The sequence below is a fragment of the Trachypithecus francoisi genome, unplaced genomic scaffold (assembly GCF_009764315.1).
Source record: "Trachypithecus francoisi isolate TF-2019V2 unplaced genomic scaffold, Tfra_2.0 Lachesis_group4, whole genome shotgun sequence".
NCBI lineage: Eukaryota > Metazoa > Chordata > Mammalia > Primates > Cercopithecidae > Trachypithecus > Trachypithecus francoisi.
Genome location: NW_022681469.1, coordinates 113,242,913 through 113,257,568, shown reverse-complemented (window position 1 = coordinate 113,257,568; position 14,656 = coordinate 113,242,913). Strand labels below are relative to the sequence as shown.

General features: G+C 45.1%; 1 protein-coding gene across 3 annotated transcripts in view; it reads left to right on the top strand.

Moving 5' to 3' along the window:
- BAIAP2L1 (BAR/IMD domain containing adaptor protein 2 like 1) overlaps positions 1–14,656 on the top strand; it is a 113,461-nt gene that overhangs the window by 45,981 nt on the left and 52,824 nt on the right. For all 3 annotated transcript variants that reach the window (XM_033195026.1, XM_033195025.1, XM_033195027.1), the window contains exon 3: positions 2,457–2,543. In XM_033195026.1, coding sequence (XP_033050917.1) covers positions 2,457–2,543 — 87 coding nt within the window. The remainder of the gene's footprint in view (positions 1–2,456; positions 2,544–14,656) is intronic.

The window sequence follows — 14,656 nt, the reverse complement described above, 5'->3', positions numbered from 1 at the left end:
TCCCGCCTCAGCCTCCCAAAGTACTGGGATCACAGGTGTGAGCCACAGCGCCCAGCCATAAATTTTTAACTCTACAATAAATCCTCAAGTAAAGTAGATTAATTTGCCAGAAAAAAAAAAAAAACTACTGTCTTGGCTTTTCATACCTTCAACTGGACCTGCACATGAATTAATTCTGTGGTTCACAACTATAATCCAAGCACTTTGGGAGGCTCAGGCGAGAGGATGGTTTGAGCCCAGGAGTTCAAGACCAGCCTGGACAACAGGCTGGAGTACAGTGGTACAGTTGTGGTTCACTGCAATCTTGACCTTCTGAGCTCAAGCGATTCTCCCACCTCAGCTTCCTGAGTAGCTGGGACTATAGGCATGTGCCACCACCACCGTGCCTGGCTAGTTTTTTTGTTTGTTTTTAATAGAGATGCGGGTCTCCTTATGTTGCCCAGGCTGGTCTTAAACTCTTGGGCTCAAGTGACCCTCCTACCTCAACCTCTCAAAATGCTAGAAGTACAGGTATAAGCCATTGCACCCAGCCCCTTCATTTTTTTTTTTTTTTTTTTTTTTTGTAATTAGCCAGGAATGGTGGCACGTCCCTGTAGTCCCAGCTACTCAGGAGGCTGAGGCAGAAGGATCCTTTGAGCCCAGGAGGTCAAGGCTGCAGTGAGCCATGATTGTGCCACCGCACTCCAACCTGGGTGAAAGAACAAGACTCTGCCTCTAAAAAAAAATAAATAAGGCCGGGCGCGGTGGCTCAAGCCTGTAATCCCAGCACTTTGGGAGGCCGAGACGGGCGGATCACGAGGTCAGGAGATCGAGACCATCCTGGCTAACACGGTGAAACCCCGTCTCTACTAAAATATACAAAAAACTAGCCGGGCGAGGTGGCAGGCGCCTGTAGTCCCAGCTACTTGGGAGGCTGAGGCAGGAGAATGGCGTGAACCCGGGAGGCGCAGCTTGCAGTGAGCTGAGATCCGGCCACTGCACTCCAGCCTGGGCGACAGAGCGAGACTCCATCTCAAAAAATAAATAAATAAATAAATAAATAAATAAATAAATAAATAAATAAAATAAAATCCACCTTGTTAAAACAATTGCCCATTATACATTGGGGCATTGCAGCTGGTGTAGCCTCTGGGCTTCCCAAGGGCTCCTTTAGCTCCAAAACCGTGTGGTCTCCAAAGCTTCAGGAGAAACTGATTTCTATGTCTGAAACCAATCTTACAGTAAAATTCCAAATAAATGCTTTTCTCCAAAATGACAGTAACCAGTCTGAGTCTGTATCATACACCTTCAGTACCTTCAAACCTAGACGGTAAAGTGAAAAAAGTGTATTCGCAGCTTCCATTTGTTCGTCCATCACTCACATTCTTAGGGCATTTTAAGGATGAGCAACCTTTGTTTCAGAAAGGGTAAGTGATTTGCCCCAGGAGGTCACGTAGTTATAATTTCGTCTTCAGAATCAGTTTGAAGGGGGCAGTATTATTTTTAAGATAATTAGAACCCACCTTGAAGCAATAAAAGTTTTCCTGTCTTTGCCAAAAAATAAAAAAATGTAGAGGATTCAGTTGGTTTTTTCAGACAATTGTATTGCTTTTTGGAAAGATAATATATTTCAAATTTCATATATTCTCTCCTGGCAACGAATAGGTTGGTTGGTTGTGGCTCAAAATGTCTTTTTCAATAGAATAATGAAGCACTGCCATCAAAGGACCAGACTCCTAGACCACTTCACACAACTCCTCCTGACTAAGAATGCTGCAGACCTGGAGTGCTGGAGAAGAACTAGCTCAGAAAGGATTTCTGGCTGGAGAGGATGTGTTTCTTTTTTTATTTTTATTTTTGAGACAGTATCTGGCTCTGTCATCCAGACTAGAATGCAGTGTCACGATCTCAGCTCACTTGCAACCTCCACCTCCTGGGCTCAAGCGATCCTCTCACCTCAACCTCCCAAGTAGCTGGGACTGCAGACACACTCCACCATGCCTGTCTAATTTATGTATTTTTTTTTTTTTTTTTTGTAGAGGCGGGGTTTTACATGTTGCCCAGGCTGGTCTCAAACTCTTGAGCTCAAATAATCCTCCCACCTCAGACTCCCAAAGTGCTGGGATTACAGCACGGTGTGAGTCACCGTGCCTAGCCAAAGCCCTAGTTCAACATTAGGAACACATCCACTCTGAAACTGGCATCAAGAGCAAGCAGAGCCTTCTCTGGACCTTCAGCCCCTGCTGCTGAAGGTTCCCCGGGGCTGGGCAGAGACGAGGATCTCATGTGACTGTCCCTTGGCTGGGGGGCCTCCACCCCGGTGCAGCTCTCAACACAGGCCTTACCTCCTGAGAGCCACACCTGCCACGGCCCAAACCTTGCGGCCAGAAGGGACCAAGGAGTGTTTGAAAGAAAACTTGTGTCGCTTCCTCCTTTCCTTGTCTAAGTGATGATTTTGTGTCACCTTTCTTGTCTAGCTATGATCCTGGCAGGAAAAGCCTACTACGATGGAGTGGCCAAGATCGGTGAGATTGCCACCGGGTCCCCCGTGTCGACTGAACTGGGTGAGCCATCTGTCCCTTTATACGTAAACCCCACTTGTCATCCCATGAACCCCGATAGAAACGCATGGGACGGCCCAGTCCAGAACAGGAGAGATCTGGACCAGCATGCTGCGGTTCTGCTTCACCGTGGTCTGTGGAAATTGACGCTTAGTCGGAGGGTGGACCGGGGCTGGTGCCGGAGGGCGAGTGGAGGCCTTGTTTTCTGGCCAGCCTCCCTGCTCTCCTAGGAACTTGAGCTTTTGCCCTGGGTGCCTGGGCTCTCACCCTTCCCCCTGGGAGTTTGACCTACATTCCTGATGGGCGAGCAGGGCCTCGGGCTGCGGCCGGAGTGTTTCCTGTGACTCACCTAGTAGAAAATCCAACTCCTTTACGTTGCTCTGTTGGCCCTTGCCTCTTCCCTGGTTGCTTTCAGCTGTGATTTTTCCGGTTCTGCTGGTATGAATCGCTCTCCTGTGCAGGCAGAGAGGGCGGTCACACCCGGGGCAGTGCCCGCTGCCGAGGGGATCTGGGCTTCTGTTTACAGAACACTTCACTGTCGGGGGGGAAAGGTGAGCTTTTAAAACAGCCCCACACAGCACCCTCATTTAAAAAACGTGTTGAATATGTTTTATTGTACAAAGGGTAAAATTTCTGGCTTGACCGGAGGAAAAATCATGGTAAAGTGCGTGTGTGTGGTTAAAGAAAAGTGCATCCATGTCCAGTTAAGAAGTAGGAAGGGGAAGCAGAGGAGTAGGGAGACATCACCAAGGGAAGGTATGGGCAAGCCACATGGTTTCTCTATGGAGCTGTCCTGAGGGTTTTTAGGATTGTTTGGAAAGCTCTTAACTGACCCATAAAAGACAGGAACAAGTGAGACGCCTGACAGTGGAGTTAGGGAGCTGGGCTGTTGGGTGCAGAGGCGATCTGGGTCCTCATGGTCTCTGAGGACTTTGCACTTGAGTTTATAAAGCCATAGGCACATGGTAGACTATATGCGGGAAGTGATGTCCTGTTAGTGAATAAGTCAGTACTGCCAGAAAGAGATCTAGATATTTTTTTTTTTTTTTTTGAGACGGAGTCTGGCTCTGTCCACCAGGCTGGAGTGCAGTGGCCGGATCTCAGCTCACTGCAAGCTCCGCCTCCCGGGTTCCCGCCATTCTCCTGCCTCAGCCTCCCAAGTAGCTGGGACTACAGGCGCCCGCCACGGCGCCCGGCTTTTTTTTTTTTTTTTTTTGTATTTTTAGTAGAGACGGGGTTTCACCGTGGTCTCGATCTCCTGACCTTGTGATCCGCCCGCCTCGGCCTCCCAAAGTGCCAGGATTACAGGCGTGAGCCACCGCGCCCGGCCTTTTTTTTTTTTATTGAGACAGAGTCTCGCTCGTTGCCCAAGCTGGAGTGCAGTGGCATGATCTCGGCTCACTGCAACCTCTGCTGCCCAAGTTCAAGTGATTCTCCTGCCTCAGCCTCTGAGTTGCCGGAACTACAGATGCCTGCCACCATGCGCGGCTAATTTTTTTGTATTTTTAGTAGAGACGGGGTTTTGCCATATTGGCCAGGCTGGTCTCGAACTCCTGACCTCAGGTGATACTCCTGCCTCAGCCTCCCAAAGTACTGAGATTACAGGTGTGAGCCACCACGCCCAGCCTATATTTATTTATATATATATATATATATACACACTATTTTATAGTTATGTATTTATTTATTTATTTTAGAGATGGGGTCTGTGTTGGCCAGGTTAGTCTTGAACTCTTGGCCTCTAGTAGTTCCCCCCCACCTTGGCCTCTCAAAGTGCTAGGATGACCGGCCTCACCCAGCCCAGTACTGCTATATTTGATGGACTCAGTTACATGCAGAAGTTTTCCAAAATCCTGTCTGTGCCCTGGTTGGTGCCATAATCCTGCATGTGCCAGCGAGGACTGAACCGTAGTAACTCTGTTCCAAGCACGATGAATGTAATAAAATATGGAGGCTGCTGGATGTAGACAGAAGCAGAGAGCAAAACCTAGGATGTTTGGGGGAGTTGTTGAGATGATTATAGGGTTCCAAAAATAGCATAAATAAAAAGTAACATCCTATTGGTGTCATGCCTGAGAAAGAAAACATGCGTGACCCTTACATTAAAACATATGGCGCTCCGACTCACCACACCCAGTTTGCCTTTTAAATGTTTTATGGGTCCTGCCACTGTTTAAATAAGACTTCTGCTCCACACCTTACTTGAGTCAGCCGTGAGTTCCTAATGTTGAAACAGCTATTTCCACAGCAACTATGTTGGTATAAACAACACAGGCTTAGAACTTTCATTTCAGTGAGGAAAATATTTTGCGATGGTGAAATTTCTTTCATGTGCATGCATATATATATATGGTGTATTTTTTGTTTGTTTTTGTTTGTTTTTTGAGACAGCGTCTCACTTTGTCACCCAGGCTGGAGTGCAGTGGCATGATCTTGGCTCCCTGCAGCCTCTGCCTCCAGGGTTCAAGCAATTCTCTCGCATCAGCCTCCTGAGCAGCTGAGATTACAGGTGCCCGCCACCATACCCGGCTAATTTTCCTATTTTTAATAGAGACATGATTTCACCATCTTGGCCAGGCTGGTCTTGAACTCCTGACCTCAGGTGATCCATCCGCCTCCGCCTCTCAAAATGCTAGGATTATAGGTGAGAGCCACCATGCCCAGCCACTTGTGCGTATGTATTTTATTCAGAGGGAACAGAAATAACTTTCTGTTGTATTTAGTTTCAAGCTGTCCTTTTGCTTAATACTTGCTATCTCATGCAATTACTGGTTTTTCTTCTCGTTTCTGGCAATTCCATGGTACAATCCTATCTCAGGAGAAGTTACTTCCTTGACTGGCTCCGTTTTTATTTTGTTGATACAGTTCAGACTAAAAAGGCACCCCGTATCTGTTTAAATTCCCTGTATGGAAGAGTCGTGGACAATTCGTAGAAAAAAAAAAAAGACCAAAGATAGATTGTATTTTTCTCATCTTCCAAGAAGATTTTATTGTCTAGTTACTTCGTGTTGGTATTTGGTATTCACAACTTCATCATGAAACTTAACTCTCCCTATGAGAAAACTCGAAGGGATGTTATCACATATGTGAAAATCATGAATCATTTCAAAACGCTCATTCTGTGAGCCTCGAGGGTTGGCCTGTGTGACAGTGGTACCATTTCTGATGTCTAGCTGTGGATACTTAGACTTAGCTCCCTCCTGGATCAGCTCACTCATTGCTGTGTGAACAACGTAGGATGCTTTGGCCCAAAAGTAAAAAAATAAAATACCCAATGAACAGTGAGTTAAGCAATCAGCATCTTTATTATTCCATATGAGGAGCAGCAGATTGTCAGTAAATCATCGCTAGAGACCCAGGTTCCTTCTCTCTGTCTTCTCATCCTCATACTCATTTCCTCATGGTGCCAGGATGGCTGCCACTGCCTCTCCAACCATCACATCCTCTCTCCCCTCATTGTCTCCAAAGGTAGGAAGGGGAATTTCTTCTCAGGTGTGCTGGCTTCCTTTGCCCCAAAGCTCCAGCACACAGCCCCTTATACCCCATGGCCCAATTTAGATCACACGCCCAGGACCCAGCTGCCAGCAAAGCTCCTCAGGCATGAGACAAGGAACACCAGGGCACAGAGGGTGTGGCTGTTAGGAGATGGCCTGGTGACAGCCCCCACGTCGGCATCTCTGGTATTAAAGGTCTGTTTTCAACAACTTTCAGCGAAAGGGCAGGACTCATAGAAATGTTAGCGGTGCCCTGGGTGTACATGGTGCTTCCGCGTTTTGTGTGTGTCTGAGTGGAGCCATGTTTTTCCTCCCTCGTGGGCCGGTGTGTGGTTTTACCAGCATGCGTATACTTCAAACTTTGTAACTGCGGCCAGGCATCACAGTGGCTTAGGCCTGTAATCCCAGAACTTTGGAAGGCCGAGCAGATCACCCGAGGTCAGGAGTTCAAGCCTTGCCTGGCCAACATGGTGAAACCCTGTCTGTACTAAAAATACCAAAAAATTAGCCAGGCACGGTGGCGCATGCCTATAATTCCAACTACTCGAGAGGCTGAGACAGGAGAATCGCTTGAAACTGGGAGGCAGAGGTTGTGGTGAGCCGAGATTGCGCCATTACGGTCCAGCCTAGGCAACAGAGCGAGACTCCATCTCAAAAAACAAACAAAAACTTCATAATTGCTGTTTTTCCTGGGCCCTCTCACTTTTTTCCCCAGAAGACCACAGCCATCCTTTCCAGTCTGTTTCTATTTGGGAAGGGGAGATCTAAGCACAGAGGAAGAAATAGTGGCCTTGGGGTAGGGGGCCTTAGGGTAGCTGTAGGTTTTTTCTGCTGTTTTTGTTGTTGTTGTTGTTGTTTTAAGACCAAGTCTCACTCTGTCACCCAGGCTGGAATGCAGTGGTGCAATCTTGGCTCACTGCAACTTCCACCTCCCAGGTTAAAGCGATTCTCCTGCCTCAGCCTCCTGAATAGCTGGGACTACAGGTGTGTACCACCACACCCAGCTAATTATTGTATTTTTAGTAGAGATGAGGTTTCACCATGTTGGCCAGGCTATTCTCAATCTCTTGACATCATAATCTGCCCGCCTTGGTCTCCCAAAGTGCTGGGATTACAGGCGTGAGCCACTGCCCCCGACCATTTTTTTTTTTTTTTGTATTAAAGATGGGGTTTCACCATGTTGACCAGGCTAGTCTTGAACTCCTGACTTAAGGTAATCCACCTGCCTCAGCCTCCCAAAGTGCTGGGATTACAGGTGTGAACCACTGCATCCAGGCTGACGGGACTTTTTGAGAAGGGGATGAGAGGTTGTCGTTAGTGTCTGAGCGGCTGGCAGGCATCATGGTAAGCGGTCACAGTCCCCTTGGAAATGGTGGTTTCACTGGGGTTCCGACCATAAACGCCAGGAGTTATGGGGTAAGGATGGTGGAAATCACAGAAGAGTAGCGTGTGCGTGGCCCGTCTTAGAAGTATTGTTCGCTCTTGTGCCGTCTTAGAAGTATTGCCCTGCTCTTGCACCATGTGCTTCCGTAGAGAAACGCGGGTCTCCGGACGTGTCCACCGCATGCCGGGCACTTTTGTCTCATTTCATCCTCAGTAGCCTCCTGGGTGACTTCTTCTTCAGTGGCTGCAGGGTGCAGTGTTTCCTCGGGGCGGCTGATAGGCCCTAAGGGTAAACGTAGCCATCACCTTTTTCTGCATGAGCCTAAGCGATAACAAGTGATAACCTCCATGGGCAACCACATTGGGTCACATGTCCCCAGCAAAGTGTTTGGCAGCCAAGCTAGGCAGCGCATGGACTGTGGGGGTGGTTACCCCTCCAGGGATGGTAGGGACATGGGTGCTGCCTGGGTTGCAGAGCTCACCCCGCCCAGGTGAGTCCAGGGAAGATCCTGTGACCCAGGACAGTAAGGCCAGGCCACATCTCACTTTCCCCTGAGACAGCCGGATAGCATGCCGCCTAGCACCTAGGAGATGCTCGGGAGTGGTGACGTTGCCACATTCCTGCTGTTAACTTGTGTGACCCCGGGTAACACTTCACCTTGGGCAGTGGGTTATTTACTCATCGTGGAGGTGACAGCCATGCCTTCCAGGTCATTAGATGAAATGAGATGATTTGCCTTGTGGCTTCTGTATCAAAGGCTGGAAAGATGCCTCTCTGTTTCTACTTCACACATTCGCAAATATTTCAGAATTTAAAAACAGTGGCAATTTTCTTCATTGACATTCTCCTCATACGGTAGGTAATAAAAGTTTGTAAGAATATATAGCATTTTCTTTTCTTTTTTTTTTGAGGCAGAGTCTCACTCTGTTGCCCAGGCTGAAGTGCAGTGGTGCGATCTTGGCTCACTGCAATCTCTGCCTCCCGGGTTCAAGCGATTCTCGTGACACACCCTCCTGAGTAGCTGGGATTATAGGTGCCTACTACCATGCCTAGCTAATTATTGTATTTTTAGTAGAGATGGGTTTTGTCATTTTGCCCAGGCTGGTCTTAAACTCCTGACCTCAAGTGATCTGGCCACCTTGGCCTCCCAAAGTGCTGGGATTATAGACGTGAGCCACTGCACCCGGCCAGAATATATATTTTTCTTAATTATTCATGAACCAGTTGTTCAAGTCTCTCCATTGTGTCTTTGTTTTCTGTTTCATTGGTCTCTCCTTTACTCTCCTCCACGTATCTTTGAGATGACTCTGTTATTCTTTTTCTCATTTCTTTTTTTATTATTATTATACTTTAAGTTCTGGGATACATGTGAAGAACGTGCAGGTTTGTTACATAGATACACACGTGCCATGGTGGTTTGCTGCACCCATCAACCCATCATCTACATCAGGTATTTCTGCTAATGCTATCCCTCCCCAGCCCCCTACCCCCCGACAGGCCCCAGTGTGTGATGTTCCCCTGCCTGTGTCCATGTGTTCTCGTTGTTCAGCTCCTGCTTATGGGTGAGAACATGCGGTGTTTGGTTTTCTGTTCCTGTGTTACTTTGCTGAGAATGATGGTTTCCAGCTTCATCCATGTCCCTGCAAAGAACATGAACTCATCCTTTTTTATGGCTGCTCTTTTTCTAATTTCTTAAGTGGTACATGTAACTCATTAATTTTAAAATCAGGCAGCCCTGCTTTCATGGTAATGGCATCATAAAAATGCGCAAGCTGAAACCACACAAAGTGTGGTTTTTATGCTGCAAAATTACATTGTTCTATGACCTTTAAAAATGTTTGTTAAAAACTCTCACTGTCAGAAATGTACAGGGAAATCAAACAATAGTAAAACTAATATTAGTGCACTTTAAAGCATTAGAAACATTGGGAATTAGAGTTTTTATTTGTAAAAATCCTATCAGGAGTGGTGTAAATAGTGCTTGCCACTTTCTAATGGCTTATGATAGAGCGAGCATCTTTTCTATGCTTTAGCAAATTGCCATACTCCTTGCCAAATTTGGATCAGCTTCCAACATTTTATCCTTGCGATTACAATGTTGTGAAATACCTTCAGGAGTTCCTTCAAGGTGAAGTTTGTTTTTTGTGTTTTGTTTTGTTTTGTTTTTTTGCTGGCATCGCTTTCCCTGAAACACCTTCATCCTTTTCATCACAGCCACTTGCCTCAATTATGTTGATAAGTTTCGGCCTCACTCAGTTCCTGTGGCCATTCCTCCAGTGCCTCAAAGGCCAGCAGTTTCAGCATTTCCAGTCAGCTATTTCTTCTCTAACTCTATCTACGTTTGACTCAGTGTTGCTACTTTTCATTTCATTTATGCCTCTTCAGTTTTGTTGGCCAATTTCTCTTGCAGTTACTCATTTTTGTAACACCACCTGGGTTATCACTGGGAGACAAGGAGGCAACACAGCTACACACTTGGCTGTCTGTGAGGATGCTCTGCTATCCTTGCACCAATAACAGACTGTCTTAATTACTGCAACTTTCTAATCTTGATACCTAGTAGCATAACTCCTCTATTTGAGAGTACCTTGGCTATTCTATGACCTCTGCATTTGCTTATATTTTAGAATCAGCTTGTCAATTTCCACTTTAAAAAATTCGCTTGGAATTTTGATTGGAATACTTTGAATTTACAGGTTGATTTAGGTGGAGTTGACATCTTAGCAGTATTGACATCTTAGCAATATTGACATCTTAGCAAGTATGGATTTTCTAATCCATGAAAATGGTGTATGATTTCATGTATTTGAGATTTCTTTCATTTCTGTAGCACTACTTTGTATTTTTTATTGTGAAAGTCTTCTGCTTTTTTATAGATTCATTCTTTATGTGTTTTGTCCTATTGTAAATGGTCTTTTTAAATTTTTATTTCCTGATTGCTGGTTCCATTGAATTTTTTTATTAAAGTGCCTGTCTTTCATTACTGGAAGTCCTATTTAGTTCTTTTTTGAAATCTGCAAATTAATTTTTTTGTCGTATTTATTTTTATAGCAGCTTGAGATATAGTTCACCCATTTAAAGTATACAGTTCACTGGTATATTCACAAAGTTGTATGATTATCACCACAGTTAACTTCAGGATATTTTCATCACCTCAGAAAGAAACCCTTACCCACTAGCAGTCACTTCCCGTTTAACTCCAGCTGTATCCAACCATTCATATGCTGTACATCTTTAACACTTGTTATTGTCTCTTTTTTTAGTATAGCCATCCTGTAAACGATTTTGCACATCCTGTAGTGTGAAGTGGGCTCTCATTTTGGCTTACGTTCACATCTCCCTAGTGACTAACGACATTGAGCATATTTTCATGTTCTTACTGGCCATTTGCATATCTTCTTTGAAGAAATGTCCATTCAGATCCTTTGCCCATTTTAAACTAATTTTTTTTTAATTACTGAGTTTGCAAATTGACTTTTAGGCTGGAGCGCAGTGGCGCGATCTCAGCTTACTGCAATCTCTGCCTCCCAGGTTCAAGCGATTCTTGTGCCTCAGCCTCCCGAATAGCTGGGACTACAGTACCCCGCCACCACACCCAGCTAATTTTTGTATTTTTAGTAGAGACGAGATTTCACAATATTGGTCAGGCTAGTCTCGAATTCCTAACTTCAGGTGATCCTCCCACCTCGGCCTCCCAATGTGCTGGGATTACAGGCGTGAGCCACTGTGCCCGGCTGTCTTTTCATGTTCTTACTGGCCGTTTGCGTATCTTCTTTGAAGAAATGTCTGTTCAGATCCTTTGCCCATTTTAAATTATGGGTTTTTTTTTTATTATTGAGTTTGCAAATTGACTTTTGTCATTTATACAGCAGTTCCCTTGCTTGAAGTTCTTGAGACTCCAATTTCACTAGGTGTTTTTATTGTACCTCTTGATGGCTGTTCATGAAGGATTCTTTCTGTAAGGGTTTTGCCAAGTCCTCTTGTTCTCTTCCATGTTGGGCTGGTTGTTCTCTTTATTGTGGGTGTAAATTTTTTCTGTTTTTTGAGACACGGTCTTGCTATGTTGCCCAGGCTGGTCTTGAACTCCTAGGCTCAAGCGATCCTCCTGCCTCAGCCTTATGGAAGATGTAAAAGTTTTGCCGTTGGAAATCACCAGGAAATGAAAAGGAGAAATGCCAAGCAATGGGAGAGTCTCTCTGATTCTCTGAAAAATAATATGGTTCACTTCTTTTTCCTTTTTTTTTTTTTTGAGACGGAGTTTTGCTCTTGTTGCCCAGGCTGGAGTGCAATGGTGCGATCTCAGCTCACTGCAACCTCCGCCTCCCAAGTTCAAGCGATTCTCCTGTCTCAGCCTCCCAAGTAGCTGGGATTACAGGCATGCGCTACCATGCCCAGCTAATCTTTTGCAATTTTAGTAGAGACAGAGTTTCACCATGTTGGTCAGGCTGGTCTCAAACTCCTGACCTCAGGTGACCCACCCACCTCGGCCTCCCAAAGTGCTGGGATTACAGGCATGAGCCACTGCACCCAGCCTACTTCTTACGAAGAAGATACTCTTTAATATACATATGCAAAATTTGCAAGTTAGTCTTAGTATCTAAAACTTAAGAAATAATGACAGATTTAAATGATGTGCAAATCTGTCAGACCTACATTTCACCCCCACCAGAGAATTCATTTCTTGATTTTGCTCCTTAAAAGACCCTTTGTGAATAGAATCTGTTCTATTAGAGAGATGATTCAGAAAATGTGTCCTTGCTCTTTTTTCAAGTATATTTGAAAATGATAGAAAAATATTGATGATTTAAAGAGAAATAGCAAATTCTAGTTATTTTCATGCTGAATGTTCTCAATGACTTGAAGATAAGAGTTAGCGTATAATTTGAAAACTTTTAATTTCATTTTGCTAAAATATCACCTGTATCAGAGGTACCTTAACTGCAGGGCTGAGCAAACTACAGCCAGGGATGACCAGGGCCTGCTTGTAAAGAAAGTTGTTTGTTTGTTCGGTTTTTGAGACAGAGTCTTGCTCCATCGCCAGGCTGGAGTGCTGTGACGCTATCTCAACTCACTGCAACCTCCACCTCCCAGGTTCAAGTGATTCTTTTGCCTCAGCCTCCCTAGTAGCTGGGACTACAGGTGCTCACCACCACACCCAGCTGATTTTTTTTGTATTTTTAGTAGAGACGGGGTTTCACCATATTGGCCAGGATGGTCTCTATCTCTTGACCTCGTGATCCGTCCGCCTTGGCCTCCCAAAGTGCTGGAATTACAGGCGTGAGCCATCACGCCCGTCCAAGAACGTTTTATTGGAACACAGCTGTGCCCATTTGTTCCTGTCTGTGGTTGCATTCAGACAGGATACAATACAGTAGCAGGGCTGTGATACAGTAGCAGGGCTGTGATACGGTAGCTGGGCTGAGTGACTGCAGCAGAGACGGTTGGCTCACAAGGCCTAACATTTTTGCAATTTGGTCCTTACCTGGACAGTAGAAGATCTTTTGTGTCATCCAGTTGCTTGCTTCCATTGGAGTAATCTCGTAAGGGATTTGGTATCCTTTTCTCCAAAGAAAAAGCATTTCCTTACTACCAGCTAGCTAAGTGTCTGAGTTTAAGGTGCATTAATGACATAATCCTAACAACCACAGTAGCATGGGATACTCAGGTCCTAACCTCTTTGTCTTGTTGGGCAGAGCAAACAAACCATAAACCCAAACCCAGAGATCTGTAGTCAGGGTTTGGCCAGTAACATATTTTAATCCAACTGTTCATTTTATTTATTTTTATTTTATTTTTTTTTTTGAGATAGAGTTTCGCTCTGTTGCCCAGGCTGGAGTGCAGTCGTGCGATCTTGGCTCACTGCAAACTCCACCTCCTGGGTTCAAGCGATTCTCCCACCTCAGCCTCCTGAGTAGCTGGGACTACCGGCGCCTGCCACCACACCTAGCAAATTTGTGTGTATACATATGTATATGTGTGTGTGTGTATGTGTGTGTGTATTTTTTTTTTTCTTTTTCTTTTTTGAGACGGAGTCTCGCTCTGTTGCCCAGGCTGGAGTGCAGTGGCCGGATCTCAGCTCACTGCAAGCTCCATCTCCCAGGTTTACGCCATTCTCCTGCCTCAGCCTCCCGAGTAGCTGGGACTACAGGCGCCCGCCACCTCGCCCGGCTAGTTTTTTGTATTTTTTAGTAGAGACGGGGTTTCACCATGTTAGCCAGGATGGTCTCGATCTCCTGACCTCGTGATCCGCCCGTCTCGGCCTCCCAAAGTGCTGGGATTACAGGCTTGAGTCACCGCGCCTGGCCTTCTTTTTCTTTTTCAGTAGAGACGGGGTTTCACCATGTTGGCCAGGCTGGTCTCGAATTCCTGACCTCAAATGTTCTACCCGCCTCAGCCTCCCAAAGTGCTCAGATTACAGGCGTGAACCACTTCGCCCAGACGCTCCCACTGTTTAATTGTTAAGTAATAGGTCATAGGGTCAAATTCATGCCACTCAACAGGTGGTCAGTGTGTGTACCTGAAGTCACTCATGTGACTTTATCACATGTTAAATCCTTTATCACACGTGATAAAGGTAAATCCTTCATCACCTGTACACAGTTCAGTTCAAGGCAGCACACCTACCCAGCAGTGCCCATTTAAAAGAGGAAGCTGACATTTTCATAAACTTCCAGTTTTGTTCCTAAATCAAGCAAGGTTTATTTTTATAACTCAGAAAATTTTGAAAAGGTGAAAGGGAAAACAGAAATGGTAAGGGGAAAATGTTTTGCCAAAATCTTTAAAAGAACCTTTGAATCAGTTTTTTCATCCTTAAAGCAGAGAAAAATAAAGGTTGTTCTCTTGACTTCTCAAGAAATAACAGACTTTCTTTGGGGAGTTTATAAATTTGGTTTGAACTTTTTAGAGCTCACCATTGTGTAAACTGAGGCTGTTATTTTGTTGCAGTTTAGTCAGCCATTGCATTTTGAATCATTTATTGTTTGGGCCAGTTTCTTAAATTGGGCACAAAACAAAAGATTTTATCTCCTGACTATCAGGGAACCTAGAAAATCATAGATTTCCTTTCATCATTGATAGAATGCTTATGAATTATGCAATTTTTAAAAACTATATTATAGATTTGTCTTGCTGATACTTATAATCCGATCTGACAGTCTTTGGTCTAAAAATTAGAGGAGAAGCCAGGCACGGTGGCTCAGGCTGGGCGCAGTGGCTCACGCCCATAATCCCAGCACTTT